The 27,172-nt window shown below is 48.0% G+C and overlaps 2 protein-coding genes across 15 annotated transcripts in view; both read left to right on the forward strand.

Moving 5' to 3' along the window:
- The window catches only part of HIP1 (huntingtin interacting protein 1), a 133,197-nt gene extending 117,518 nt beyond the window's left edge, over positions 1-15,679 (forward strand). For 10 of the 12 annotated variants that reach the window (XM_081557845.1, XM_081557844.1, XM_081557846.1 and 7 more), the window contains 13 exons: positions 2,197-2,283; positions 2,507-2,614; positions 2,700-2,836; positions 5,581-5,691; positions 6,927-6,985; positions 7,525-7,618; positions 10,019-10,119; positions 10,403-10,508; positions 11,713-11,836; positions 12,284-12,345; positions 14,238-14,346; positions 15,084-15,165; positions 15,504-15,679. In XM_081557845.1, the coding sequence (XP_081413971.1) occupies positions 2,197-2,283; positions 2,507-2,614; positions 2,700-2,836; positions 5,581-5,691; positions 6,927-6,985; positions 7,525-7,618; positions 10,019-10,119; positions 10,403-10,508; positions 11,713-11,836; positions 12,284-12,345; positions 14,238-14,346; positions 15,084-15,136 (1,151 nt within the window). In that variant the 3' untranslated portion in view covers positions 15,137-15,165; positions 15,504-15,679. Of the gene's footprint in view, positions 1-2,196; positions 2,284-2,506; positions 2,615-2,699; positions 2,837-5,580; positions 5,692-6,926; positions 6,986-7,524; positions 7,619-10,018; positions 10,120-10,402; positions 10,509-11,712; positions 11,837-12,283; positions 12,346-14,026; positions 14,347-15,083; positions 15,166-15,503 lie in introns of all 12 variants that reach the window. The other 2 variants (XR_014073325.1, XR_014073326.1) reach the window with 1 other exon arrangement.
- Positions 15,680-25,649: 9,970 nt separating this feature from the next.
- POM121C (POM121 transmembrane nucleoporin C) overlaps positions 25,650-27,172 on the forward strand; it is a 36,379-nt gene continuing 34,856 nt past the window's right edge. Inside the window, exon 1 of one of the 3 annotated variants that reach the window (XM_081557858.1) lies at positions 25,650-25,838. In XM_081557858.1, the coding sequence (XP_081413984.1) occupies positions 25,666-25,838 (173 nt within the window). In that variant the 5' untranslated portion in view covers positions 25,650-25,665. Of the gene's footprint in view, positions 25,839-25,978; positions 26,174-27,172 lie in introns of those variants that run through there. The other 2 variants (XM_081557860.1, XM_081557859.1) reach the window with 2 other exon arrangements.

Genomic DNA, 27,172 nt, shown 5'->3' on the forward strand with positions numbered 1-27,172 from the left:
CCCTCCCCTCGCCCAGCTTCGGGGAGTCAGCCCCCCGCCCCCCGCCCCCCACCCCGATCCTCGCGTTGGCGTTGAACTCCGTGTGACCTTGACTCAAGCTCGCAGCACAGCTGTGTGTTAGGATCGCCTGGGGATGCCTCGGCCCCAGCCCCTGGGACCTGTAAAATGGGCAGCACAGCAGCCTATGTCCTGGGCAGTAGGACTTTCCACCCCGCCAGCCACCTCCCCCAAGGTGGGACACCTACGGCTTTAGTCGTGGATCACACCTGTGAAATGCCTTCTGGGTGCTGTGGCCGGCAAACACTTCTGAATGCCAAGAGGAGGAGGGACAGGCAGCCCTGTGTGCCTCTAAGGAGAACAGTGTGGTCTCAACCCAGACGCGGCTGCCGTGAGCTTCAGATCTAGAGGGGGATGCATCTTCCTTAAGCACAGAGGGGCAGAAGCGATACCTTCCCCCCCGCGCACCCCTAAGCGTCACAGACGTAAGCAAGGGCTCACTCCCCCGGCCCCCAGAGTCCTCAGGGCATACGTTGGAATCAGAGAGGGCCCCCATCACGAGAGCATGGGGCACGCATTAGACGGAAGAGCCTCCAGGCCCTGGGGGATCGGGGAGGGCGTGATAGCCATGAATAGATTCCAGCTTGTTTTGAAGCAGAGGGAACTTGTTGGCAAAGTCCTGAGAGGTCCCTTTGAGGACAAGGCAGAAGGGAGGGAACAGATGATTTTCAGTATCAACTAGAAAGATCTCGATTTGGTGAAGTATTTCGGGAAGGATTAGGATATCTTGTTCAGCGGGGAACCCATCTGTAAGGAAACCCCACAGTTACAAAGGAAGGAACACACGTGGGTACCTCACTGACTTCAGAAATGCTAGAGGAGCAGGCAGCTGTGGGGGATTCCACAGGAGATGGTGTGAGCTGGGTTTTGAAAGAAGAGGAGAAACGTGAAGCCATGGAGAGGAAGAAAAGTGGGGAATAATAACCCATAAAAACAGCCGACGTTGCGGCATGCGGGATCTTTAGTTGTGGCGTGTGAATTCTTAGTTGCAGCAACTAGAGATCCCTCAGGCTGCAACGAAGATCAGTTGCGCCTCGCAACCAAATTAAAAAAAAGAACAGGAACAGCTGATGTTTACTGCGTGCTCGCTATGCTGTGTGAAGGCACCATTCTCGGTGCTTTACCTGTCTTGGTCCAGCGATCCTCACCGTGATGCTGGGAGATGGTACTGTTACCCCTCCTTTGTCGGGTGATGAAGCAGGTGCATTTGACCTGAGAACACAGCCAGTACTGCTAGAGCCAGGGCCTGCAACACCTGTGCAGCGAGACAGGCGAGCCTGCGCTTTACCTCTTACACGATGCAGTCTATGGGTCAAAGCACAGAGGCGCAGCAATGGGAATGACTGCGTGGTGGGCAGAGCGTGAGTGTATATTAGCCCCATGGAGCCAGGGCTCTGAGCTCAAGAGGAATGAGAATCCAAGAGCCTTTTTTCTTGTTTAATTGAAGTATAGTTGATTAACAGTATTGAGTGTGGGCTTCCCAGATGGCGCTAGTGGTAAGGAGCCCCTCTGCCACTGCAGTCGCCGTTAAGAAACATGGGTTTGATCCGTGGGTCGGGAAGATGCCCTGGAGGAGGAAATGGTAACCCACTCCAGTATTCTTGCCTGGAAAATCCCATGGACAGAGGAGCCTGGCGGGCTGCAGTCCATGGGGTTGCAAAAAGCTGGACACAACTTAGTGACTGAACATGAAGTTTCAGGTGTGCAGCAGAGTGAATCAGTTACACACATACCCACTTTTTAAATATGTTTTTTTAAGATTCTTTTCCTGTATAAGCCATTGCCAAGGCCTTGAAAGACTTAACAGGAAGGCCTGGGTTAGATTCAGTGAGCAGTGATGGGAAATGAGGGGCAGACATGAGGCCGTGGTGTGGTTTCCATGATTCTTGGCTAAAAGACCAGGTAACTCCGAAGCAGAGCCTTTGAAGCTACAATGAGAGAATCACGTATCAGCATAGCCAATGACCTCTCCTCCCTCCCTGCTCTCAGGGCAGCTCCTGCAGGGCAACACCCCCCCCTCCCCCACCGCCACCCCCAACACACACACACCAGGAAGGTCATCCACTAGGCAGATTAACTAATGGGGAGGAAGCGAGCTGTGACTATGGCTCTGACTTCACCCTGTCTTCCCTCTCACAGATCACCTGCTCTCCAAGGTCAACTCCACTTCCAGCTGCATTGAGCAACTGGAAAGATGCTGGAGCCAGTACTTGGCGTGCCCGGAAGGTAAGAGCTGAAGGATAGGTAGGGTATATTGCTAACAACAGCCAGGTGATGTTCAGAAATGTTGGAACATAGCAACGGTGATCGGTTCCTTTGCCCCCAGAAAAGGAGTGTGTGTGACCGTCTTGCAAAGTAGGGAGGAAGGAGGGACAGAAGTGATACCCCGTCCCCCACCCCCACCCCCCACCCCCAGCGGGACTGAGACGTTTCCTTTCAACTCCTGCAGATATCAGTGGGCTCCTCCACTCGGTAACACTCCTGGCCCACCTGACCAGTGACACCATTGTTCATGGCAGCGCCACCTGCCTTAGAGCCCCTCCAGAGTCGGCCGACTGTGAGTACCAGAGGGGAGGGGCCGCCCCAAACACACAGGGAGCCAGGGGGGACCTTGAAAAGTCTCTGTCGCCTTGCCTCTGCAGCTCTGATTGAGGCCTGTAAGCAGTACGGCAGGGAGACCCTCACCTATCTGTCTTTCCTGGAGGAAGAAAAAATCTTCGAGAATGCCGACAGCACAGCCATGAGGAGCTGCCTCACCAGGATCACGGCCATTAGCGAGGTATGATCAGTGTTATTTATTCCTGCAGAAGGTTGTTCTTGGAGTCAGGGCTGGGGGCTTCCTTGGGAATCAGTGATGTTCTAAGCCAGTTCTTTCTGCACTTGAAACTTGATTTAAGGTAAGAGGACTGTAAAGTAAGAGGACTGTAAAACCCGACTAACTGGAAAGTAAGATTGACTTTCCAGTTCAACTTAATTCACTGGCTGTTAATTGAGAGTCTGATGTGTGATCATCAGTGTGTTCGGCAGCATCAAAGACGAATGAGCCCGGCTTTCCTGTTTTCAAGGGTTTTTATCTGGTTGGGCAGGTAACACCTGAAATGAAGACAATGTATTTATTCACTCACTGAGTGGTTAACACCCAGCAAATGTTGAATTCATTGCATATGCATACGAGATCAAGAGCAAAAGAGATAAAAAGAGAAAGGATCCCATGGGGAAGGCAGGTTCCCATGGGGGAGAAGTGGGCAGTGAGATGAAGAACCTGAAATTTGTGGATGAAGGATGGCAGAAAGTGAAGAAGAACTAAAGAGCCTCTTGATGAAAGTGAAAGAGGAGAGTGAAAAAGTTGGCTTAAAGCTCAACATTCAGAAAACTAAGATCATGGCATCCAGTCCCATCACTTCATGGCCGATAGATGGGCAAACAGTGGAAACAGTGGCTGACTTTATTTTTCTGGGCTCCAAAATCACTGCAGATGGTGATTGTAGCAATGAAATTAAAAGACACTTACTCCTTGGAAGGAAAGTTAATGACTAACCTAGACAGCATATTAAAAAGCAGAGACATTACTTTGCCAACAAAGGTCTGTCTAGTCAAGGCTATGGTTTTTCCAGTGGTCATGTATGGATGTGAGAGTTGGACTATAAAGAAATCTGAGCGCTGAAGAATTGATGCTTTTGAACTGTGGTGTTGGAGAAGACTCTTGAGAGTCCCTTGGACTGCAAGGAGATCCAACCAGTCCATCCTAAAGGAGATCAGTCCTGGGTGTTCATTGGAAGAACTGATGTTGAAGCTGAAACTCCAATACTTTGGCCACCACATGGGAAGAGTTGACTCATTGAAAAAGACCCTGATGCTGGGAAGGATTGGGGGCAGGAGGAAAAGGAGATGACAGAGGATGAGATGGCTGGGTGGCATCACCGACTCGATGGACATGGGTTTGAGTGGACTTCGGGAGTTGGTGATGGACAGAGAGGCCTGGCATGCTGTGGTTCATGGGGTTGCAAAGAGTCGGACACGACTGAGCGACTGAACTGAACTGATGACTATGGTGAATGAGAAGCTGCTAACCGTGCCTTCTAGAGGGTGACATAGTCATAGGATTTTCTTTTTAAGTTTTTAAAAAATTCACTATTTATTTGTGACCGCACTGGGTTTGTTGGTGAGCAGAGCTACTCTCTAGTTGCAATACGTGAGCTTCTCATTGCGGTGGCATCTCATGTTTTAGAACATGGGGTCTAGGGCATGTGGGCTTCAGTAGTTGGAGCTCACAGGCTCAGTATTTGTGGCACACGGGCTTCATTGCCCCACAGCATGTGGGATCTTCCCAGACTAGGGATCAAACGAGCATCCCCTGCCTTGGCAGGTGGATTCTGAACCACTAGCCCACCAGAGATGTCCCACACTATGATCATTCTTGTATATATCTCCTCACGCACACACGTAAGAGTTTCTGTATAAACCCAGGAGTAGAATTACTAGGTCATAGAATGAATCTCCCACACAGAATGCTAAGTGAAAAAGTAAATCATAGAAAAATACTTGCAGTATGGTTCCTTTCAAATAAAGACCAAAACATGCAATCCTTAGTTTTCCAGCCATATCCAACTCTTTGAAACCCTATGGACTACAGCCCACCAGGCTCTTCTGTCCATGGGATTCTCCAGGCAGGAATACTGGAGTGGGTTGCCATTTCCTTCTCCAAAACATGCAGACTCAATATTACATTGTTTAAAGATACATTCATAGGGATTTTAAAAACAAACCAAAAAAAGACATGGTAAGTATTCTTCTGAATTGTTTATCTTTAAGTGGAAAGTAGGAAGGAAGGCAGATGGAATCAGGGCTAGGAGATTTCAAAGTATTGAGGATGTTTCTTAAGCTCTTCCTTAAGTTTGGGTGGTGGATAATATGGGTCATCATATTCTTGACCCACTCATATCTATTTTATACTCGTGTGTATAACACTTAATATTTCTAAAGATCACAGGCTTTGCCATCAGACCAGAGTTTAGATCCCTGCTTCTCCATCTGTTAGCAGTTACTGTGGTCAAGACATTTGACCTTTCTGAGCCATGACTTCCCATTGGACAGTTGGACAGAAGTAGTAACTGCCTCGTATGATTGCCCTGGCAGCAAAGTTAAGTGAGGGACAGACTGTCTGGTTGGAAGACATCATCCCCATTGGAAGATGTTTTGAAGTACCTCCCAAGCAGCAAATTCAATCAATGCTACTTGGGGTGGGGTCGGGGTCTGAGCGGCTACAACTGAGTGGCCTTGTGGGGGTCAGTGGAGATGGCCTATTGGAAGGAGGTAGGTTCTGAGTGAAGTTACAGGTGGGAGGAGTGTGGAGTTGCAGAGTTCACGCCGTAGAGAGAATTCCAGGCAAGCCCCTCCCCGGCTTGCAGAAGTGTTATGTGGCAGGGCGCTCATAGCTTCCGTCATGTGAGGTTTACTGGTGTGCCACGGGAGGGTAGAGAGGAAGTCTGAGGGTGGTCTCAGCGTTCGTGATGCTGTTCACAGGAGCTCCTGCCCAGAGGCCTGGACATCAAACAGGAGGAACTGGGGGACCTGGTGGACAAGGAGATGGCTGCCACTTCCGCTGCCATTGAAGCTGCTACGGCCAGAATAGAGGTATGAGAGTGTCTGCGAGATCGCCTAAAGTGATGCTTTGCAACTGCTACCCGTCTGCCCATTGCCTGTTGGGTATATCTCTGTCATTCTCTGCAGAGCCCCCACGTGCGTGCGTACATGCGTGCGTGCAAGCTAAGTCACTTCTGTCGTGTCTGACTCTTTGCGACCCTATGGACTGTAGCCCATCAGGTTCCTCTGTCCATGGGATTCTCCAGGCAAGAATATTGGAGTGGATAGCCATTCCTTTCTCCAGGGGATTTTCCTGATCTAGGGATCAAACCCAGGTCTCCTGCATTGCAGGCAGATTCTTTACTGTCTGAGCCACCAGGAAAGCCCCCTTCTCTGAAAAGCCTCCTACAAAACAAACCCAAACCCCCTAGGGTCTCTGAGAAACAGAAGATAGAAAGTTCTAGCCAAGGGAAGATGAGCAGTTTCTGTGAGGATCACCTACTATGGTGTCAGGCCATCCAACCTCAAGTTCCAGACTGATCACTTGCTAGTTGTGTGATTTCCAATAAGTTACGTTAACCTCGCTAAGATTCAGATTCCGTCTCTATATGATGGTGATGACACTAGTTCCTTCCTCAGAGGGAGGAAGCAGGGGTCCCCAACCTCCAGGCCACAGTCAGGTACCTCCTATCAGATCGGCAGCGGCATTAGATTAGAAATAAAGTGCACAATAAATGTAATGCCCTTGAATCATCCTGAAACCCCCCCCCCCCCCCCCCCACTGCTGGTCCACGGAAAAATTATCTTCCATGAAATTGGTCCCTAGTGCCAAAAAGGTTGGAGACCGCTATTGTAAACAGTCCGGTGCGATAATGCACAGGTGTCTCGGTGCCAGGTCCTCAGTAAATCAACAGTAACTGTCGTCTCAGGAAAAGCTGAGCGGGCACCTTGGAAAGGTCCTTTGGTGGAAGACTCAGGCCATCCGTCTTGGTAGGAGGACCTGCCTCAAGGACCTGGTGCAGCTGCCCCTATTGGCATGGTGCCATACTTCTCAGAATGCTGTGCTCATCAGCCCAGTACCAGGATGTTAAGACACTCGCAGGCCGTAGGTAGTGCCAGCTGCCTCCCACTGAGTAGTTTGGAGCTCTGAGTTGTTTTCCTGACCCTCACGAGGACATGGGTAGGCAGTGCTAGGTTTCGTGGCTCCTGCAGGATGTTGGACCCAAGATGTAACTGGACCATCAGTCTCTGTGATGTATTCGGAAACCCTGCTTCTTTTTGAATAGGAGATGCTCAGCAAATCCCGAGCTGGAGACACAGGAGTCAAATTGGAGGTGAACGAAAGGTCAGTTTGAGCAGCATGGTGGCACCTGGGTGATGAGGATCCACCTGGTCCTGCCTTGGCTCATACCGATTAGAGTAGAACATTAAGCCGCCACGGGGAACGGCCGAGTCTATGGAGTTGTCAGTACCGGTATTATTATTTTTTGGCCGTACCACACCTCTTGGTGTGTGGGATCCTAGTTCCTGGACCAGGGATCAAACCTGCGTCCCCTGCATTGAAAGTGCAGAGTCTCAACCACTGGACCACCAGGGAAGTCCCAGGATCAGTGTTGTTATTAATACCACAATACCACTATTGCATTATAGGGGAAAGGAACCCCAAGAGTCACCACTGTTCTGTTCCTTATGGAGACGATCCCCACTCCAGTCTCCTCTCTCACCCACCTTTCCTTCAGGGCTTCATCTCCAGAATATTCCCTGCCTTCTTTCCCATCCCAGGTTTGCCTCTGTTTAGACAAGAAGGTGAAAACAGTGTTCGGCGTTGTCGTGAATCTGTTTTGCACCCTTAACTTTTCTGTTGTTGTTCTTGCTCTTTTGCAGAATCCTTGGTTCCTGTACCAGCCTAATGCAGGCCATTCAGATCCTGGTCATGGCCTCAAAGGAGCTGCAGAGAGAGATAGTGGAGAGTGGCCGGGTAGGCGTGGGTGAGGGCCCTGGGCAGAGCAGACGTTGGTTACACTGGTTACTGAATCCCAGCTCGCTGAGAGGCTGAGTCTCCACCCTACACCTTCAGCTAGGTCTCGGTGTGTGCTGTCCAGCTACATGTGTCCAGCTGAGGGTACAGCTGCCACTCCTATGGACCTCAGCAATTGCCATGGAAAGAAGCTGGGACACAGCCAGGTCCCCTGAGGGCAGTGAGCCAGAGCCTCCGGCGGCAGGCTTATTCACGCCAGCCGATATCACTGGAACCTCCCAGGGAAACTCAGTGTGCGTTGCACATCTGAACCCCCAGAGGAGGAAGTGAGGACTTTAGAAACTGGGCAAGTCAGAAGCACCAACCTGGTGCCAGCTTTCCACTGTAGGCTCTGCCGTGTCTCTCTCTCTCCTTTTTTTGTGGCTGTGCAGCATGGCAAATGGGATTTAGTTCCCTGACCAGAGATCGAACCTGCAGCCCCCTGCAGTGGAAGCTCAGATTCCTAATCACTGGACCCCACCAGGGAGGTCCCTGCCCTATCTTTCTAGCAGCAGTTTACTGGGTGATTCAGACAGACTCTCCCTCCGTCACTTGTTGACAGCGTCACTTCAAGTTTCTCATTCCTTTGCTGGCATCATCACCCTCTCTTTCCCTTTCTCATATCCCTGTGTGCAGCTGCTGCTCAGGAGACAGTGGTCCCGGGAGTGGGTTATGAGCCTAAAAACAGTCCTATAAGGAACGAAGCCTCATCTGCTTTGGTAGTGCTTTTATCAGTCCGAGAGGTGATTTTGTGTGTGTGTTAGTTGCTCAGTTGTGTTGGACTCTTTACGGCCCCCTGGACTGTAGCCCGCCAGGCTCCTCTGTCCATGGGATTTTCCAGGCAAGAATACCAGAGTGGGTTGCCATTTCCTACTCCAGGGGATCTTCCCGACCCAGGGATCAAACCCAGGTCTCCTGTGTCTCCTGGTTTGGCAGGCAGATTCTTCACCACTAGCACCGCGGTTTTCTGCCCCCAAAAGAGAACAAGGGACTGATCTAGGAGTACCTGTAGATTCTCAGGCTGTTGGGTACTTCCGAAGCATTTTAAAATTCCAAGTAGGAATTGTTTTTTTCTTTCAGTTTTATTGAGATATAATTGATATATGACGCTGTGTAAATTTAAGGTGTACAGAGTAATTGACTTACACAGATGAAGTGATTATCACAAGAAGTTTAGTGAACAGCCATCGTCTCTTATAGATGCAAAATGAGAGAAACTGAAAAAAACGTTTTTGCCTTGTGATGGGAACTGTTAAGATCTATTCTTAAAAGTAAAGTGAAAGTGTTAGTGGCTCGGTCACGTGCGACTCTTTGCCACCCTACGGACCATAGCATGCCATGCTCCTCTGTCCACTGGATTCTCCAGGCATGAATACAGGAATGGGTTGCCAGTATTCAGGGGATCTTCTCCAGGGGATCATCCCAATCCAGGGATCAAACCCAGGTCTCCTGTATTGCAGGCAGATTCTTTACCATCTGAGCCACCAGGGAAGCTCTGATTTACTCTTGGTAGCTTTCATACATAACACATATCTGTATGTTCGCTATATTTATCATGTTGTACATTACATCCCTAGTACCTTTGACTACCTTCCTCGAATTCCCACTCCTCTGACCCCTCAGAAATAAGTTTGTTTTTAATATCTATTCACTTGGCTGCACTGGGTCTTAGCTGCGGCATATGGGATCTAGTTCTCTGGGGATCGAACCTGGGCCCCTTGCATTGGGAGCATGGAATCTTAGCCACCGGACCACCAGGGAAACCCCAGAAATTTATTTTTTAATCACTGACTGTGTGCTCACTGTCCTCTTCTGGCAAATCACAGAGAGCAACTAGACTCCCTGAAACAAGTTATTTATATATACATGTGAATAGTGTATTTTCTTTTTTTTTGATGTGGACCACTTACGAAGTCTTTATTGAATTTGTTACAATATTGCTTCCATTTTAAGTTTTGGTTTTCTGGCCACAAGGCATGTGGGGTCGTAGCTCCCCAAGCAGGGTTTGAACCTGCACGCCGTGCATTGGAACGCAAAGTCTTAACCACTGGACCATGAGGAAAGTCCCAGTATATATTTTCTTATATATATACAAGATAGAGATACTGGGATGTAATGGAAACGCTATCGGCTTTGGAGTCAGAAAAGCCTAGGATTTTTTTCCGTTTATTTTCTGCGTATCCTGAGTGAAAGTATTTTTGCCTCTCTGAATCTTAGCTTTCTCATCTGTAAAATGGGAATAATAATGTTCACCCCCTCAGAGTTACTGCGAAGATTGCATGGGATAATACATATAAAAAGTACCTGGCAGGTAGTGGGCACACAATAAAAGGTGGCTATTATTATTTTTCTCTTCCCCAGGGTACAGCATCCCCTAAAGAGTTTTATGCCAAGAATTCTCGATGGACGGAAGGACTTATCTCAGCCGCCAAAGCTGTGGGCTGGGGAGCCACTGTCCTGGTGTAAGTATCTGTCCCATCCAGGGCTCTTCACCTTCACCCCCATTCCAGTGATCCACCCCAGGGAACAACTAAGGGGAAAAATCTGGCCCCTAGAAATGAATTGCTGACAAGGGTGTTAATAGAACTGAAAGTTTAAAAAGGAGTCTGGGTCTCCTGGGGCATCACAGGAGTGGGGCAGGCAGGCTGGGTTCCCGGTCTGCCAAGGTGATGGAAGTAGTCTCAGTGAGAACAGAGGGGTTACAGCTGTCAGTTTCATAATCCATCTGGTCTCCTGACTCTCAAGAGACGCAGCTGATATGGTGGTACAAGGCCGAGGGAAATTCGAGGAGCTCATGGTGTGTTCACGTGAAATTGCTGCTAGCACCGCCCAGCTTGTAGCCGCCTCCAAGGTAGGACCTGTGATGGGCTCCCCACGAGGGAGAGGGGTCCCCAGCATCCGGATCAATTCCTGATGATCTGAGGTGGAACTGATGTGATAATAATAAAGTGCACGATAAATATAATGCGCTCGAAACATCCCTGAAACCACCCCCCCCAGCCCCCACCCTGGTCCATGGAAAAATTGTCTACCACGAAACCGGTCCTTGGTGCCAAAAAGGTTGGAAACAGCTGCCCCAGGACACTGTAAGGTCTGGCTAGGTTAGAAACCCAAACCCTGGCGCTAGCCCCAAGAACAGACGGTTTATCCAGCATCCAGGTAGGTTGAGTCTCAAATTAAAATTCTGCCTCCAGGGGTGTCCTAAAAGCCTTCGTTCAGCAGGGAGCCCCTCTACCCAGCTCTCCACATGCACTCCTCTTGGTTTCCTCACTTTTACTGCAAACGGCCTGTAAGGGTCCAGCCATGCCTACCCCCGAGCAATCATACATTCAAGGAGCACTCAAATAAGGACAATGCTGGCCCAGTTAGCTGGTTCCCTGGCTTGGCTCTGAGGTTCCACGACCAAAGTCTGCCTCTCTTCAAAAGGCTCCAGATTCGAACCATTGCTCCAACTAATCCCACCCCAGAGCTCATCACCAACATCCTTCCATGGGTTGTATAGTTCCCCGGGGAGTGTTCTTTTACTGTCCTTGTTTATTGTCCCAAATTGGTTTTCACAACTGGAACACTGGATCAAAATAGAGGGGAGAGAGAAGGTGGGATGATCTGAGAGAGTAGCACTGAAACATCCACACCGCCATATGCAAAGTAGAAAACTAGTGGGAATTTGCTATATGACACAGGGAACCCAAAGCCAGTGCTCGGTGACAGCCTGGAGAGGTGGGATGGGGAGAGAGGTGGGAGGGGAGGTTTTAAGGCATACAGCCATGTGTATACGTGGGGCTGATTCATGTTGATGTATGGCAGAAACCGTCACAATATGGTAGAGTAATTATCCTCCAATTAAACGTAAATTTTTCAAAAACTGATAAAGTGTTCAAGGCCACCAAGTAAATAAGCCAGAAATGATTTTTGATACTAGAGAGCGATGCCAGTGGTTGACCCCCTTAGGGAGTGATTTTTGAGAAGTTCATGTGGCCACAGCAGAGCCCATATATTTGTCAAGAACCATCAGTTGACTGTTGTGTGACCCTAAATCTGCTTGGTCCTGGCAGGTGAAAGCTGATAAGAACAGCCCAAACCTGGCTCAGCTGCTGCAGGCCTCTCGGGCCGTAAACCAGGCCACCGCTGAGGTTGTGGCCTCAACTATTTCTGGCAAATCACAGATCGAGGACACAGGTAGGCTTTCAGAAGCCGAGCTTTTCTCCTCCATCGTCTGTAGGTGGATACATTCTCCACCATCCCAACTTCCCACAGGCCAGCTTCCAAATTCTCTCTCGTTTTTCGTCTTTGTACATTCCAACTTATTTTCTTGTAAGTTGAGTCACCCCATGGGCATGCTATTTATAGCACTATATGGACAGGCCTTCGCTAGTTTTTCCATTGAGTCATTCCTCTGAATTCAGAGAAATGACCCCCCAGGCCTGATTGTCCGTTAGGGGAGGGGGGAGTGGTTCCGATCCTGGTTACCCTGTCTTCCTTCTATTCTACGCCTTACTTACATCCACGCATCTGTTGGTAAATGACAAACCAAGCATTTCAGCAGAACATTGGCATCGGCCACTTCTCAAGTAAATGTCAGCTGGAGTATCATTCAACAAGACCCTCCTTTTTCCATTCTTACAGACAGCATGGACTTCTCAAGCATTACACTGACCCAGATCAAACGGCAGGAGATGGATTCCCAGGTAGGAACTCCATCAGTAAGTTTAATCAGACTATTGCCTATGACACTGACCCCAAATATTATTTCCATGGGGAGAAGTCAGAGAGAGACTTGTGGGAGAAATGAATACAGATATACATATCACCCCAAGAATGAACATAAATGATGCTGGAAGAAAACAGTGGAGGTGAAGATAGGTGATTAGGAAAGATCAGAATTTGGGGCGTGTAGCATTGACATATATACACTTGTTGTTTAGTTGCTGAGTCGTGTCCAGCTCTTTGCGACTCCATGGACTGTAGCCCACCAGGCTCCTCTGTCCATGGGTTTCTCCAGGCAGGAATATTGGAGTGGATTTCCATTTCCTTCTCTAGGGCATCTTCCCGACCCAGGGATTGAACCCGTATCTTCCGCATTGGCAGGCGAGTTCCTTACTGCTGAGCCACCAGGGAAGCCCATATATATATATATATATACACTATCATGTGATATATATACACTATCATGTGTAAATTTAATAGCTAGTGGGAAGCTGCTGTATAGCACAGGGAGCTCAGTTCAGGGCTCTGTGATAACCTAGTGGAGTAGGATTAGGGGTAGGGAGGAGGTCCAAACAGTCGGGGAGCTATATACACACACACACACACACACACACACACACACATATACATATAGCTGATTCACTTCATTGTACAGCAGAAACTAATAAACATTGTAAAACAATTGTACTCCAATTAAAAAAAATTTTCCTAAAGTTAATGAGAAGGAGTAACCAAGAACCAACCCTTCCTTTAGTGAGATTGTACCTTTTCCTGCACAGTAATAACCCTAAGTTATACCAACACCTCAAAAAGACCAGAACCATTGTATTTGGTTTCTCCTGGACTTTCTTCCTGGTTGTAACTGGATTAGAATATATCATACAGATAGACTTAACATTAAAGTTGTCCTTTTTTTTTCCATTTCTTTCTGTTGTTATTTATTGAGATAGAGTTGATGAACAATGTTACGTGAGTTTCAGGTGTATACATAGTGATTTGACGTTTGCATATACCATGAAATGATCAACATAAGTCTAGTAACCATCTGTCTCCATACAAGTTATTACAATAATATTGACCATATTCCTTAGGCTCTATATTGCATCCCTATGACTTATTTATTTTATAACTGGAGGTTTGTACCTCTTAATATCTTCACTTATTTCCGCCCCCTTTCATTCTTGCAACTACTGTTCTCTGTGTATGTGAGTCTCTGTTTGTGTTGTTTTGTTTTTTAGATTCCTCATATGAGAGAGATTATACAGTGTTTTTCTTTCTCTAGCTGACTTATATCACTTATAAGACCTTATAGGTCCATCCGTTTGTTGCAAATGGCAAGATTTTTTATTTAATAGCTGAGGGTGACTCAGCAGTAAAGAATCCGCCTGCAGTGCAGGAGACCGAGTCATAGGTTCAATCCCTAGGCCGGGAAGATCCCCTGGAGGAGGAAATGGCAACCCACTCCAGTAATCTTGCCCGGAAAATTCTACAGACAGAGGAGTAAGGCAGCCTACAGTTCATGGGGTTGCAAAGAGTCGGACATGACTGAGCAACTTTCACACACACTCGGTGTGTTTTTAGTTAGTGATTTATCAGAGGAATATGAGATAAGCTCTTCTCTCATTTAAGCATTGGTCGTAAAGCATCATTCATTTTCAACAGAGGATCCCAGTGAGAAAGACCCTGGGATAGATGGATGAACCAGAGGGTGGAGAAGTCAGAGCAGAGACAAGAGTGAAATTGAGGACTGGTTGAGCTACGGAAACAGCATGCATAACACAGAAGAAGTCCCAGACAACAGAGGAAAGGGATTAGGTCGCCGTGAGACCGTTCTCAGGTCCCTGCTCAAAGAAAAGGCCAACTTTCCCCACAGGTTAGGGTGCTAGAGCTGGAAAATGAACTGCAGAAGGAGCGTCAGAAACTGGGAGAGCTTCGGAAAAAGCACTACGAGCTGGCTGGGGTCGCCGAGGGCTGGGAGGAAGGTGAGCTTGGCTGAGGGCTGCGCAGCCCGTGGAGGGGCGGGGGAGGATGTGATGAGAGCCTTTCCCCTCCAGGAAAGCTGAACCAGGAACTTCTTTCTCCTCCCTGTACTCTCAGAGCCTCCCTTCTCTCTAGTGTTGAATGGCCTGAGAGCCCCAAACTGGGGTAGACCGTGGTGAACAGAAAGTTTTCGTCGTCACCTTTCAAGACCTAAACGTTGACCAGTGGTCACTCACTCACCACTATTTCCTTTCGGGCCCAGTTTACCTGGTTTTCTCCCCCAGGAGTTTTGTTTTGGGCCAGCATCCAGTTGAGTAGTGAATGGATGAATAGTGATTGGTGAAGACCCAGCAGACAGGGTTAGTGAGTTCCAAGCTTCCGATTGCCTAGAACCAGTGATGGGTAGCCATGGCAAGAAACTGAGAGGGATCAGGAGCTAGAGACAGGGTGGACTGGAGGAATGTTTGGCCCACCAGCCTGGGAACTCCTGGTCACCCAGAATCAGGGCGGGCTGCTTTTCTATACGTCCAAAGAGGCCAACTTGATCACAGCCAAGATCGTGATTCTTGTTGGGCTCACCGGCTCTGGGAACCCACCACAGATGCCTCCCTGGACACTTGACCTGGGAGATGCAGTTACAATCATATGTATTTTAGAGCCCAACCTGGCAGCAGTGGTTGTTGGTTACATGAATGCCTGTGTGTATGCAACACTGAAACAGAAGTAACTTTTCTTTTAGGAACCGAAGCACCACCATCTACACTGCAGGAAGCGAAAACCGAAAAGGAATAGAGTCACACCGATGCCCCACATGTCAGAGTGTAAATCCTTGCTGCCCATCAATGCGTGTGTGTGTGTGCACTCTGCCCCCAGTCACGGGCCAGACCCTTGGGGGTCCACCCCAGGCCCACCCAGGCTTTCCAAAGATTCCTTCCACAGGGACACCCTCTGTGTTCCAGCCTGTGATCTAGGTTCTGCCACAGCCCCTCTCCCAGAGGAGGGGGGACTAGGGCCACCCCAACAGAGGGGACCTCCTTCCTGGAAGGTCCTGCTTTACCTCCAAACATCTGATGTCCTTGTTGGTGGGGGGTGGGGGCGCTGTTGCTGCTGAGCTGGAGAGGAAAGATCTTACGCCTTTTGTCTTCTGTCTTCCTTTCAGTCTTTTCCGTTTCATCATTTGCACAAACTTGTGAGCACCGGAGGGCTGATGGATTCCAAACCGGGACCCGACCCTGAGTCTGCGCAGAGTCGGAAGCAGAGCAGAAGTGTCCTGGCAGAGAATGCCACGGCTGTGTCCCCTCTTTTGGCAGTTCCATGGATTCCCACTGCTTCTTATGGTGGTTGGCTGGGTTGTTTTTTTCTTTTTCTTCCCCAAGTTCTACTCATAGCCAACTCTCCCAGGGGATCGCCCCTGAAGCCCTGGGCTATCGCAGGCCCCCTAACCACAGCAGCTCACAGCGACGGTGCTGACCAGGCTTCGCCGTGGTGCTCCCCGCCAGCCCCCGAGCCGAGTGTCCTGCTGAGCGAGTGTGGGTCCACTGAGGCCACTCCCCGGGGTCGAGCGGAAGGAGAGCGAGTGCCTTGCCTTCTAAAGCTGGAGCCCAGCCGAAAGCCTCTGCCCACCTTCCCAAGGGAAGGGGATGACAGAGAGAGGGAGAGGAAGGATGCACACAGCCCAGGTCTTCAGGAGTCCCACCCATCTTAGAAACTCCCTGTGACTGGGCTGAAAAACCTTTACCCCATGCTTGACCCCAGCTGGTGAGAGTTGCCACACTTCCTGCCCCCCCGCCCCCGAAGGAATGTCCCATGGTCCCCTGAGTTGGCAGTTCCCTTCAGACACAGGCAGGGCCCTAAGGGGGAACATGTGAGGGGTTTCCAATCCCTTGCTGCCTTGGCCTCCTCTTGAATCTCCAGGAGATAGTTCCGTGTTCTACCTAATCAATAGACCCAGAAGATCAGGCCACCTTGCTCCCAACAGGAAAGAACCCTGGGCTTGGTTTGGTACCTTGAATATTTATAACTAACCTCCGTTAGCAGCAGCAGCAGCACCACCAACCTACAAGAAAGATGCTGGCAGCAATTGAGATTTCGGGTGTGACTATGGCAAGGTGTGCATCGCTGCCCCAGGACATCCGTCTTCAAGAGGCAGAAACGAGGTCAATATCTGGTCTGTTACCAGTTTGGATCTCGAAGCAAGAAAGTTCTCCGAGAGTCTAGGTCAGAGAAGGGGGGACCCCTGGCTCCAGCCCCTTCCAACCACACATCCCGGGCCCTCGCTGCCTTGCGGACAGAATGGAGGAGGAGGATGAATGAGAAGAAGAAGGAGCGTGAACGGTGTCCTGGAGACGGGCAGCCTGCCAGGACTTCTTCACCTCCAGATGGACCCCGGTGTTTAAGTGACCTTCCCATCTTGGACAGACGATGTCCTCCTTCCTTTATCTGTAGCAGCTCATAGATAGTAGCCAACAAGCACGTCCCAGGACCTGTCCCCAAGGACCGTAGCTGAGTGTGGCTACGTGACAGGTTGTGAGACCCCTGTTTGATCACTGTGAATCCACTCTCCCTCCTTCCTACCCCCCACCCCCAAGTCCCTCTCTGCGTTTTCTCAGTCGGGCACTCGAAGAGCTGCCTCCCATTAGCTCAGATTATGAGACTCAGATCTGTGCTCTCCAAACTGGGCTAAAGAGACAGCAGCTGTAGAAACTGACCAGTCTTACATTGACTGCTTCTTTGTGCTCAGCTATGGATATTTTTCCATCCAAGGCTCAGATGGAATGATGTGTATGTAGCATCCTTGGCCCCGCTGTACCAGTTAAGCCGATTGATGTGTTCTCAGCGTGGGTCAGCATTTCCAAAGGTGGCTGGTCCTTGCTTCCAGCATCCCAGCCATTCAGATGATTGTGCTCCAAATTACCAAGGGGGAGAAAATCTAGTGTATTGAGCCAAATTAGGCTTCTCTAAATGACCCTCCCTCTAAAAAGAAGCCACAGTAATTTTCAAAACTTGCAGGAGCTTTTCCAGAGTAATAAAACAATTATGGAAGTACTTAAACAGGAACGCAGGCTAGTTCAGTCTCCCATGAAGAAATATATGTCAGAATTGGTATAATTACTTTCATAATCACTTGATTTAGAAGCTAGCCCGTTCTCCAGCTGAAATCAAAATGTCGTACCTTGGCTATTCTAAAAACAAGCGTGTTATTCTGGGTATGAAACAATAAACCATTAATCACATCCTAGGGCTAAAAATGAACCTCACAGCCTTTTAGTCACTGAGTATCGTTCATGACTGGAGTCTCGTGGGTCAGTGTAAGTGGGTCACAGCAAGGCAGGACAAGAACAAAGAAATGGCTTAGGGTAGACGAGAGGTCGAAATAGAGCCGTATCCATTATCTTAATTGTGTAACACAGTGTCTCTCATCTCTAGAGTTAGGATATGAGTGTACCTGATAAGGAAAAAAAAAATCAAAAGACCTTTTGTGGGGTTAAATTTGTATCTGAGCACAGAGTTTAAGTGTGACTCGAATTTAGAGTATTTGCTAATTCTGCTGTCCACAGGAGGATCCCTGGGATCCCACCTGAATGTGAGTCCCTAACCCAGTAGCTGGAAGAACCACTGCCCAGAGCATCCTTTCTTGGAAGTGTCTGAGCTGCCAAGGCGGACAACAGGTTTTATACCGGGTACCATGGGGGTCACAAGCACGTGTCATTCAGTCTGGTTGATTTGCGTCTGCCTCCTGCTAAGGAGCTGGTTCTGAGCTTGTACTGGGCTGGTGCCTGCTTCTTGGCCAGCTCCTTAGTCTAGAGGGGTCTGCTGGCTCCACTTACCTTGGTCTTTAATGAGTGGTGAAGTTCTTGCTACCTTCTACCACCTTTCCACGTCTCTGGAAATCCTTCCCACCAATGAAAGCCGTCGGTCCTGGCATTGGCCTTCCACCTAGACCGGCTTTGCCCTCTCTCTGCCATCCTCGGTCCTCCAGAGACCACACTGCCTGTCACAAAGAAAACCACCACCTCGGGCCTGCCAGCCATCAACTCAGCAAACCGGGCCAGCTGTCTGCTGCTCACGTCTCCCAGGTCCAGACCAAACACAGGATCAACAGCTCACAGTGGTGACTCAGTCTCTTACCCCAGGAGCCAAAGCAACACGAAACGATTGGTCGAACATCGTTGGGTCCGATTCTGAGAGTAGGTGATCTCCAGGCGTGTCTTTCAGGTGACCCTCAACTACCTCAGGTTTGAAGGCCCTAAATTAAGCTGATTACTACTCATGGGGACAGACCAAGGAGAGTTCGGAGAAATCTTGGTGATAACGCACTTGTCTCAAACTTACAATAAACTCTTTCACGCTTAGGTTTGCAGGGGTGGGGTTGGGTTTGTTTTTTTTCTGTTTTTAACCTTTTCCCCCAATTTTCCATTAGACTAGTTCCTACAAATGAATTTCATTTTTCACTGAGTGCCTACCTTCCCAGGACAGGTAGCCACTGGCCTTGTTTCCTTCCAGCAGTACTTTTATTATGGGTATTAAGACTTTTCTTTGTATAATACATTGCATCTGTGTTTTCAATTTTTCAATAAATACTTCAACCTGGCAATGGAGAGTATTGATGATAACTGACCAACCAAACTGGTTTTGAGATCTGGAATTCCAATGAAAAGCCTCCATTCATATCCCGAGTTTCACTGAAGGATACAACTATCACATTTCCTTTGCTCCTTTATTTATTTATTGGCTGTGCTGGGTCTTTATTGCTGCCCGCGGGCTTTCTCCAGTTACAGCGAGCAGGGGCTATTCTCTAATTGCAGTGTGCAGGCTTCTCAGTGCGGTGGCTTCTGGTTGCAGAGCACAGGCTCTAGGGTACATGGGCTTTAGTAGTTACGGCACACTGGCTTAGTTGCCCCACAATATGTGGAATCTTCCCAGACCAGGGATCAAGCCTGTGTCCCCTGCATTGACAGGCAGATTCTTAACCACTGGACTACCAGGGAAGTCTTCCTTTGCTACTTTAGAGAAAAGAAACATTAATTCCCACCCCTTAGCACTTTTCCATCCTCTGTCCTTGGGAATGGTCAGTGTCAAGTGTGCAATAAAGCACTGGAATTTATTTAGAAGGCCAGGTCTCTGGCTGAAATCTGGGGTCTTGAGCTATGGATCTTTTCTTCTTCATCCTAGGATAGGTAGTTCAGGCTCTTCTGCCCATGGAATTTCCCAGGTAAGAATACTGGAATGGAGTACCACTTCCTACTCCAGGGCATCTTCCCAACCCAGGGATCAAACTCTCTTTGCATCTCCTGCACTGGCAGGTGGATTCTTTATCACTAGCGCCACCTGGGAAACCCCTGTCCATACTAAACCCGTGAAAATCGTCTCCCATCTTAAAATTGCATGGGATGAATTCTGCTCAGGGCCAGAGCTGCCAGTCACAGCTACCAGAGGATTTACAGAGGGAGCTGACAGAATGGGACCGGCTGCATGGTGACTTCCCTGTCTGTAACTTAATGCTGCCAGTGTGTTAAGCCAAGGGGACTTACCAGGGAGGGAGGAAGATGGGGAAGACCTGGGGTTGGCAAGCAGGAGAATTGCCCAGAATGATTCATCAAGAACAAAGAGAAGGACGCAAGTGGTCTTTGTGTTTAGTCGATCAGTCATGTCCAGCTCTTGGTGACCATGGACTGTAGCCCACCAGGCTCCTCTGTCCATGGGGCAGGAGGGCAAAGAATCAGGATGACAGGAGGAAAGTGGTGCGTGTGCACAGGATGGGAGATAATCTGGATAAATACAGAGGGACCCTTGCCTATGAATGTGTTTTGTTTCGTGGTTTTTGCCACATTTTTGCAGCATTTGCATGCTGGTGGCCACGTGGTGTGGCCAAAAATTAAAGCCAGTGAGGTGCAATCTTGCTCACCGTGGTTGTCCTCAGCCTCTAACACATTATCCAATGTAAGTTTAAACATTATGGAGTGAATGAACTCTCTTTTTACGCCACACTTACACACATTTTATGTATCCACTCATTGCACATGCTCTGAAATGCTTAATGAAATGCTTAGTGAAGCCTTTCTGTTCCCTGTCATCAAAAGTTACTTTCACATATTCATTGTTCCCTTTTCAAGGATCTACTCTACCAGGCACCATGGAAAGCAAAACTACATGTGGTCCTGCACCGCTGGAGCTTACCGGCTATTGTTCAGTCAGCCGTGTCCGATTCTTTGCGACCCCATGGACTGCAGCACGCCAAGCTTCCCTGTCCTTCACTGTCTCCTGGAGCTTGCTCAAACTCATCTTCATTGAATTGGTGATGAAAGCCAACCATCTCATCCTCTGTTGTCCTCTTCTCCTCCTGCCTTCAATCTTGCCCAGCATCAGGGTCTTTTCTAATGAGTCAGCTCTTTGCATCAGGTGGCCAAAGTATTGGCGCTTTAGCTTCAGCATCAGTCCTTCCAATGACTATTCAGGGTTGATTTCCTTTAGGATTAACTGGTTTGATCTCCTTGCACTCCAAGGGACTCTCAAGAGTCTTCTCCAACACCACAGTTCAAAAGCACCAATTCTTCGGCGCTCAGCCTTCTTTATGGTCCAACTCTGATAGCTCAGTTGGTAAAGAATCCACCTGCAATGCAGGAGCCCCTGGTTCGATTCCTGGGTCGGGAAGATCCACTGGAGAAGGGATAGGCTACCCACTCCAGTATTCTTGGGCTTCCCTTGTGGTTCATCTGGTAAAGAATCTGCCTGCAATGCGGGAGACCTGAGGTCGATCCCTGGGTTGGGAAGATCCCCTGGAGAAGGGAAAGAATGGCCTGGAGAATTCCATGGACTATGTAGTTTATGGGGTTGCAAAGAGTCGGCCACAACTGAGTGACTTTCACTCACATCCATACATGACTACTGGAAAAGCTGTAGCTTTGACTACACGGACTGTAGTCAAAGCTATATATGTGTGTGTATATATATATATGTATAGATATATAGATATATATATCTTAGCCATGCCAAGCATCTTGCAGGATTTAGTTTCCTGACCAGAGAGTGAACCTGGGTGCTCTTCAGTGAAAGCGTGGAGTCCTAACCATTGGACCACCAGGGAGATCCCTCCTACATTGTTTAAAATGAAAACTATTACAACAGGTACATCCTCTAGAATCAGCAAACATTGCTGTGTTCTTATTGTACACAAGAGACTATAGGAGAGGGAAAAATAAACAAGAGATGATCCCTTCTTTAAGAATCTTCCAAACATGGGAAGAAGACAGACACATACATTAGAAACTGAAATGTGGAAGGGTTAAAACGTTATTTCAAGCAACCTAGCAGTCTCCAAAGAGAAAAATAGGCAATAACTTTAGGAAATAATGGCATCAAGAGAAAGCTTTTAAGACAAAAGATGTAAGCATGTTTCAAGGCTCAAAAGAAGTCAGAGCGGGTAGAGCCTGAAATATGGCAGAAATCAGAGACCCTGATGCTGGGAAAGATTGAAGGCAGGAGAAGGGGATGACAGAGGATGAGATGGTTGGATAGCATCACCAACTCGATGGACATGAGTTTGAGCAAGCTCCAGGAGTTGGTGATGGACAGGGAAGCCTGGCGTGCTGCACTCCATGGGGTCTCAACGAGTCGGACACGACTGAGTGACTGAACTGAACTGAGAAGCAACTTCCTTGAGGTGCAGATTCATTTATTCTTCCCACAAATTCTGACTCCATGTCTACTGCGTTTAAGGCACAAGGGATACGGTGCCAGGGACAAGCCATCCTCCTGACACTGAGCAAATGTGATGCATGACCAAAGGGTGCATGTAAAGGACATTGAAAGGCAGCTAATACATTCAGGGAGGTCAGAGGAAGCTTCCATGTAGAAATGACTTTCAGGCTGAAACCTAAAGGTAAGGAAAAGTTGGCAGGGGAAGGATATGCCAGGCAAAGCTAACAGCAGTGAATGAGAGTTTGAGGAATAACAGAAGCCCTTATCAGCTGAGAGTGACCAAGTTAGAGCCCAATTATAGAAGTCCTTGAATGCCATTTGAAGGAAGTGGTATGTTACGCTGGAGATCTTAAGCAGGATGTAATATAATGCCTCATTGTCCTCATAGCTTCATAACTTCAGTAACCTCCTAAATCTTCCACCTGCCTGAATTCTGCCCCTGTCACGCCATCCTCATTCTGCAGCTGGAGTAATCATCTGCCCCGAAAGTTATATCTGATCTTGTCAGCCTCTGTTGTTGTTCAGTTGCCCAGTCGTGTCCAACTCTTTGCAACCCGGTGAACGCAGCATGCCAGGCTCCTCTGTCCTTCACTCTCACCCAGAGCTTGCTCAAACTCAAGTTCATTGAGTTGGTGATACTGACTAGCTATCTCCTCCTTTGCCCTGCCCCCGTCCCCCTACCATCACCCCTCTGCTTTCTAAAACCTTTCAATGGCCTCCCATTGTTTTATAAAATGGAGGTGAAATTCCCATAACAAAATTAACTCTTTAGAACATTGAGTTCATTCACATTGTTGTGTAAACAGTACCTCAGTCTATCAATAGCTGCCAAATATTGTCATCACCCCAAACGAAAGTATGGTACCCATTAAGCTGTCAGTCCCTATTCACCCCTCTCCTCAGCCCCTGGCAAGCATCAATGTGTTTTCTATTTCCATGCAATAGTGTTCAACAGATGGTGTTATAAACCAGCAAGGAAATATGAGATATCTAAACACTCAAAACATTAAATTTTTATGGATAATATATATTTAGTTTGGGCTTCCTAGTGGCGCTAGTGGAAAAGAACCCGCCTGCCAAAGCAGGAGACATTAGAGATGCGGGTTCGATTCCTGGGTCAGGAAGATCCCCTGGAGAAGGGAATGGCTACCCACTCCAGTATTCTGGCCTGGAGAATAATCCTATATAGTCCATGGGATCATGAAGAGTCAGACACAACTAAGCAACTTTTACTTTCTCCTGTTGGTCAGTTCCTGCTTTCCTGTTTGTCTCATTTTGTATTCTGGGAACTTGTCTTGGCTTTCCTCCTGCCGAAGTGTGAAAATTGTCAGTTCTTTCCTGTACAGGAGGCCAACCACTGGGTAGGGTTCCCAAGAATATGGCCGTACAGAAATGTGGGCTGCACCCCATTTGCAGCTAAAGTCCTTTCAATTGTTCCCAGCTCTCTGGGGGAAACAGTGATCTCTTTCTCTGGGCTCTCTTTGGGAGCGGCTCCAGTTCTGGAGAGGACTGCATCTTTGGCACCCTCTTTGGGGAGACCCCTGCTAAATCATATAAATCTTACTGGTTTTAGTTTTGAGTCAAGACTTCCCTGGTGGCTCAGATGGTAAAAGAATCTGCCAACAGAGCGGGAGACCTGGGTTAGATCCATGGGTTGGGAAGACCCCCTGGTGAATGGGATGGCTACCCACTCCAGTATTCTTGCCTGGAGAATTCCATGGACTGGCAGGCTATATGGGGTTGCCAAGAGTCAGACACGACTGAGCAACTCACAGTTTCAGCGGGCATACACATGCCTTTGCCTTTAAAAAAAGAAAAGGAGGAGGATATTCAACACTGCCAGGAATATTTGTTGTTAAGCTCGGCTGATAGTAAGATATTTGAAATAATTCAGGGGGCGGGGGGCGGGCAGAGGAGTTCCCTGACGGCCTAGTGGTTAGGATTCAGCACTTTCACTCCCATGGCCCGGGGTCAATTCCTGGTCAGGGAACTGACATTCCCACAAGCCACGAGGCATGGCCAAAAAATAAATTTTTAAGAAATTTTTAATTAAAATTTAAATATAAAAATTCTTAAAAGAAAAAGAAAACATTTTAAAAAGAGTTCTGTGGTCAGAAGTTGGCCTTCCGATATTCAGTTCTTAATGGGAGCTATTTTTTCAGGCTTCTTTTGTTCTATGTGGTCCTGCTCCTCCATGGGAACTTCTGTCAGCTGAAATCCCCTTCTCGAACCCCTGCCAACTATGGTTCACCAACCTGTCTTCCTCTCCTTTGCTGACACGATTCTACTGAGGATAAGTGGAATGTCATTGGTTTCTTTGTGAAACTTCAGAACTCCCCACACTGGCTCTGCTTCAACCTCTTCCCTGCCACTCAGATGAGCTTCGGAGACTTCCAGACAGCGGCTAAATGTCTCCTTAGTCATCAGTCACTAGCCTAAAATGTAGTTCTCAGCCTCCATCAGATTACCTATCCAGGGCAAACAAAAATCTTAGAGACCTGTTCCATAAATAATGATAAAAAGAATTAGCCCTCATATTGAGTACATAACCTCAACTTGTCCCATTTGCCATGGGATAAAATTTGGATAAAAATATAAAGTGGGTATAAAGGCTTCCGTGGTGGTCCAGTGGTTAAGACTCTGTGCTTGCAACTCAGGAGGTGCGGGTTTGATCTCTGGTCAGGGAACTAATATCCCATATGCCCTGTGGCCAAAAAAATAAAATGGGTATAAACCAATGAATTTGTATTATTAATTTTTACTGACTCATGGCTAAAATTTTAAAATGAAAGCTATAAGATCTCTGCATTTGTTTATACGTGTGTCTATGCACGTACATTACAAAACGTTTAGGTGATATTCTTCTGCCTTTCGATGGTATTACCAAGTTAGTTATGAAATCCCTTAAAGGAGTTCTATTTGAATTGATTTAGAGATAAATGTTCATTGGAAACAATTTTTTAGATTGTATGACAGCTGTCATAATAGCATGTGTTTAAAAAACCTTATCAAAACTGGTGAATTTTGTGTAGCCATTTTGATATTGAAGATGGAAGGAAATAAAGCAACATTTTCTGCATATTATGCTTTATTACTTCAAAAAAGGTAAAAACATAATTGAAATGCAGAAAAAGATTTGTGCAGTGTATGGAGAAGGTGTTATGTGACTGATCAAACAGGTCAACAGTGGTTTTTGAAGTTTCATGCTGGAAATTTCTCACTGGACAATGTTCCAGTCAGGTAGACCAGCTGAAGTTGATAACAATCAAATGGAGACCTTAATTTAGATCAATCAATGTTTTACCACACCCCAGAAAGAGCCGACATACTCAAAATACCCAAATCAAACATGGAAAAATCATTTGCTGTCACAATACAACCTGGCCCAAACTGAACAGCTAACACCTGTTCTATTAGTATGAGCAGTAAAGAAAAGTCCTTTTGATTCCTCACCACCGCTCTTCACGGAGCTTCTACCTAAAACTGCAGTTTCACTGAGTGAAGGCAGCAACCTACTACTGCCCGCTAGCACCCCTCTTCCCACCCCCCGGTTGCCTGGCAACCAGCTCCCTCCTGCCCCTCTCGCGGGAGTCACCGGCAGTGACGCGAGACAGGCGCGATGCATGTTGGGAGCACGCGGGTTCGTGTCCTTCTGCCCGCTGGTCAGCGAGGCTGACAGGTCTTCGTGGCCTAGACTGGCGGTCGTCGGAGGCTTGCGGGCCGCAGCCGCCTGGGCTGGCTTGTTGCGAGGGGCCATGGCCAGACCGTCCACCCTCACCTGGAGGTGCGCACTAAGGTAAGCCCCTTCCACGCCCTCAGGCCGCGTAGGTGTCTCTGGCTTCCCTCTGAGCTGGTCAGCAGCGGCTTCCAACTCCGATGATGTGGACATAGAGCGGTGTGTGTTGGAGTTTGTCAAGCACGTCATAATTACGAGGCGGTTCAGCGCTTAGTAGGTGCACAGCGTTTGTTGCTTAGTAAGGGCCCCAGCCGTTCTTTGTTGGCCTTCCTCACTGGAGTTTCTGTGCCCCCGCCCTCGAGGGTTCCACGATGCTGGGACATGATTCTGCTCCTCATCTCAGCAACACATCTCTCTTCAGGATTCTGTTCCTGGCCCTCTTTTAACAGATGCTGGTCTGCTACACCGTCTTCTCAGTTACTAGGGTGGTTTTAGATAGTTTTTAGCTCTCAAGTAACAGGACTTCTAAGCTCTAAGACAGCATTTTGTCTGTTTGTAGGGCCTGTGTGCCGTTTTTCATATCTCGGGCTTTTTCTTAAGTGACAGTGAAAGTGAAGTCACTCAGTCGTGTCCAACTCTTTGTGACCCTATGGACTGTAGTCTGCCAGGCTCCTCCGTCCTTTGGATTTTTCCAGGCAAGAATACTGGAATGGGTTGCCATTTCCTTCTCCAGGGGATCTTCCCTATTCAGAGATCATCGAAGTTGGGTCTCCCACATTGTGGGCAGACTCTTTACCATCTGAGCCACCAGGGAATCCCTTGTGTGCCTTTTTTCATATCTCAGGCTCTTTCTAAATCTGAAGTCAAAATAATTCACTTCCTTTCCCATTCCCCCACCTCTTGTGTGTTCACTAAATTCCCATAGTTACAAAGGCATGAAACGGTCAGATTTGACTCTTGGCCAGTCTTGTAGCCCCATTGTTCTGTGAGATTCCAGGTCCTATATACAGCTGTCTCCATCATTCTTGGCATTTTTTAGCCCACTTTCTTTCTTTTTGTTTGTTTATTTGGCTGCACCAGATCTTTGATCATTGTTGCAGCATGCGGGGTCTTTTAGTTGTGTCGTGTGGGATCTAGTTCCCTGACCAGGGATCAATCTCGGGCCCCCTGGGTTGGGAGCACTTGAGTCGTAACCACCAGACCACCAGGGAAGTCGCTGTTGTTTGCATTCTTACCGCTCCTCCACAGGTCCCCCAGGGTCTGTTTGGTGTCTTCGCTTAGTTTTCTCTCTGCTCCTCAGGCTGTATAACTTCAAACGATCTGTCTTGAAGTCTGCTAGTCTTTTACTTCTCAAATCTGCTATTGAACCCCTCTAGTGAATTTTTCATTTCGGTCAATGTACTTTTCAGTCCAGGATTTCTGATTGCTTCCTTTCTATAATTCTTTTTAGTAAT

Source organism: Giraffa tippelskirchi, chromosome 13 (genome assembly GCF_054371585.1).
Source record: "Giraffa tippelskirchi isolate mGirTip1 chromosome 13, T2T-mGirTip1v1.2.pri, whole genome shotgun sequence".
Classification (NCBI taxonomy): Eukaryota; Metazoa; Chordata; class Mammalia; order Artiodactyla; family Giraffidae; genus Giraffa; species Giraffa tippelskirchi.